The sequence below is a fragment of the Alligator sinensis genome, unplaced genomic scaffold (assembly GCF_000455745.1).
Source record: "Alligator sinensis unplaced genomic scaffold, ASM45574v1 scaffold995_1, whole genome shotgun sequence".
In the NCBI taxonomy this organism is placed as follows: domain Eukaryota; kingdom Metazoa; phylum Chordata; order Crocodylia; family Alligatoridae; genus Alligator; species Alligator sinensis.
The window spans coordinates 480,872-484,452 of NW_005842960.1; the positions used below are offsets into that span (position 1 = coordinate 480,872).

The 3,581-nt window shown below is 40.2% G+C and overlaps 1 protein-coding gene across 1 annotated transcript in view; it reads left to right on the forward strand.

The window, feature by feature from the left end:
* Positions 1 to 3,581, forward strand: part of LOC102382922 (macrophage mannose receptor 1) — a gene marked incomplete at its 3' end in the record, with an annotated part of 64,416 nt that overhangs the window by 21,057 nt on the left and 39,778 nt on the right. The window contains exon 5 of the mRNA XM_014526090.2: positions 2,572 to 2,685. Coding sequence (XP_014381576.2) covers positions 2,572 to 2,685 — 114 coding nt within the window. The remainder of the gene's footprint in view (positions 1 to 2,571; positions 2,686 to 3,581) is intronic.

Below are 3,581 nucleotides of genomic sequence, written 5' to 3' on the forward strand. Positions count from 1 at the left end.
GCATTTAAGGACAGCAATGATGGCATTTGTCTGTGAACCAGACTAAATGGAGGCTTGTTCAACATCACAAGGTTTGGAGTGAAAACCAAGGTGAAAGAACTTGTTCTGAGAAATTTCCTGTTTGTAGAATGGTGTGACCTTGGTTGCTCTTGGTGAATCATCCCTGCATATAATCTCTTGGTCAGATTTTCTGAATCATGCAAGAGCTTTGGGATGACAATTAGTCTCAAGAAGACTGATATGTACCAAGGGGTGAAAAAACCAATATCTGACATCACTCTGGAGGATAAATCTTGTGGTGTCATTGACAGTTTTTGGTACTTGAGTTCTACAGTCAGCAGAAATCTTGACTTTCAGGCTGAACTGACTGACAGAATCAGAAAAAGCAGCTAAGAATTTTGGGCTACAGGCAACCCCCACTTAACACTGTTTCACTTAGTACTGTTTCGCTATAACACTCATTTGAAATTGATACCTGATTTCATTTAGCGCTCAGCAAGTTTTGTTATAACACTTGCAATAGCCATCCTGGGTCATTAAAATCAATTGCGGTTGCCATCTTGGGTCGCCAAATGTTTTCAGTTCCACTTAACATCGGTTTTTCAGGAACCAAATAAGAGCACTAAGCGGGGGTTGTCTGTATGACAGAAAAATGCATAGAATAGCAGCAAACAATCAGCTATGATAGATATGAATCTGTCACCCCTGATTTATGATTCAGAAACATGGATTACATATGCTAGGCATATCACGAGGATGAACAGCTTCCACATGTGTCCTGAAAATAAAATGGGAAGACAGAATATCAAGCACAGTGGTACTGGGGCATGCAGGACTGACATGCATAGAAACCACTCTCAAGGAGAAAAGGTTGCGAAGAATCAGCCATGTAAGGAGAATGGGAGAGGACCATATCCCGAAGAATATTTTGTATAATGAGATTTGAGATGGTTCTAAAAAGTGGACTCTCCCTCTATGGTGGTACCATGATATGTGAAAACATTATATGAAGTCATTCAGCATGAATGTAGAAAGCTGGGTGGAGCATGCAGAATCCTGTCCAATCTGGAGGGAACATCTGGCACTGGGTAGAGCTCAACATGAAGTGGCTTTGATCCAGAAGCAAAAATGAAAAAGAGGAAAGCAGCATGCTGTAAATTTAGACTCCAAGTTAGACAACATATGGATCTTTGAAACTTGTAACAACTTGTGTTGCTCTCAAATGGGGCTCATTAGCCAAAAATGGAATAATCAGGCATCTGACTAGCCTCTTACATGTACAACATGATCCAGAGGACTGACATGTTTGTTCAATAAAATCACCTTCTTTTCCTTTTATTTTTTAATTTATTCACCAAGCCCCAAAATTCAGCTATTTTCTCTGACCTAAATATGGGTCCTTCTGGAAAGACCTTGTTTTATGCTTGTAACTACATTGCTGAAATTACTCAATGGATTTCCAGACTGACTGAAGGATAATGTAGTAGGACCGGATTCCACGGGCAGCCCTGATGCCCCCTGGTGACCTCACTGATCCTTTCTGGTGCCCGCTCTAGGGTGCCCTCCCTTCTTCTCGCCTGCTATTCCTTGGTTGGAACAACCCAAATAGGAAAGTGGAAACCGCCCCTGGGGTCCTACAGTGGGCCTTAGTCCATCTGCCTGACCATGGATCCCTCTCAGAACCTATTGGTCTCAATCCTGCTCTCAATTGAAGTTGGGTCCTTCTGACCTGTATGTGCTGCCCTGGGACACCAGATGCCTTATGGGCTACCTGCCATGCCTCTCAGGTGTTACTAGTCATCATTCAGGTGGCGCCCTATGCCCAGGGTCAATGTCAGGGGGCTTCAAGCCCCTGTTCTCTTGTTGGGGGTCTCACCCTCTGCCCCTTTCCTCTAGCTGAACCCTCTCACCTCAGCCCACTACACCAGATTGGGCGTCCAGGCTCCATCCCTTCATCTGGCTTGGTAGCCTGCAGGGTTAGACTGCTCTTGCCTTTAGTTTATACATCTTCCAGGCCCTGCCTCTTCCAGTCAGGTGACTTCCTTGGGGTTGTCTGCTGGCTCTCCCTAAGCAGGCTTGTTGCTTAACTTGGTGGCAGTTTACTGTTACTGCCTGGTGTTCTCATTAATGCCTGGCTGTGAATCAGGTAAATCCCAGCTGTGAGTCCTTCCTGCAGCTCATTGACTACTTTCTACTCTCCCAGAAGACAGCCCCATCCCGGGCTCTATTTACGCTGATTACAAGTCCTTTTGTTTTAGTGACTTGTTTATCCAGGTAGCTTCAATTTTAGGCAGATGTGCATGTTTTACCTAACAGGAGTCTCTTGCTCCATATTACAGATCTATATGGGTTACACTGAGCTTTGTGAGAAATTAGGGATACAGTTTCTTGCCAAAACCTGATGGTAAATTGTGAAGTAACATTGTATTATCCTATGAGAAAATTCTGAAGTATTTTTAGGAATGTGTAGTCCTATTCTATGGGAGAATTTCAGTAATTTACAAAGTGGTAGTTTTACTGATTAGTATAGATATAGTGAACTGAATCATTTAATTTCTTTTGGCCATTTAGGATTAACTGAAGGAATTGATTCTTCACTGTGGACTGGACTTAACAGATTGGATTTAAAGAGTGGATGGCAATGGACTGGTGCCAATCCTTTCAGATACCTAAACTGGGCACCAGGTAGCTATTAAATCCATTTCATGATGGATAGTTAAATGCATAATTTGAACTGAAAACCACATGGATCTGAATACGCCTTACCTGAATGCCCTTATCAACCAAAACAATAAGCATAACCTTATTTTTCAGTATGTTACTAAGTGCTTTACAGGATCTGAGCTTTAATGAATAACTTAAACGAGAAATATAGAAGTCAAGGCTCCAAAGAATCTAGAAAAAGCTTAAACACTACAATTATCTTCTAGTTATTTTGATATTTTCTTAACATATGGATCATTAAAACCATGCTGCTGCTTCCAGAAAAATATTATTCTATTCCCTAAAGAGCATAATTTATTCTCCATCTTTTATTTCTTATGATTATGGCTGTGATATTTCTGCTAACATTTTTTCTATGCAAATGTCACTGACGATATCCACTTTTGTGAAGGAGCAAGTAAATGAAGGAAACAAATATCTAAGGGATAAATATTTTGCTACAAATATCCGTACTAAATAACAAAAAAAGAGAAGACTATACATTATCTGTTGCGTCAAAATAACATCCAGTAATCAAGAGAATTGTTTCTAAATAGAACATTTTCCTGATTTTTATGTACCATCACATAATAATGTTCCCTTAACTTCCTTGGAATCTAAAGAGACAGCATTTCAACAGAATTGGATTCTCCCAGCAGTAAGACAGCAATAAGATATTAGCTTTATTGTTTGCTCCTCTCAAAATACGGGGGGAAACAAAGAAACAAAGCAAAACAGACTTTTCTGAAAATTTGTGTTTAGTCATTATTTTGGCTATTGCATTTTTAGCCACCTAGTGATGCTTTCGTAATATTATAAAGAAGATGTTTTAAAATCTGTTTTGTATTCATTTATCCTCCTTCAAAATTTTGTAGGGA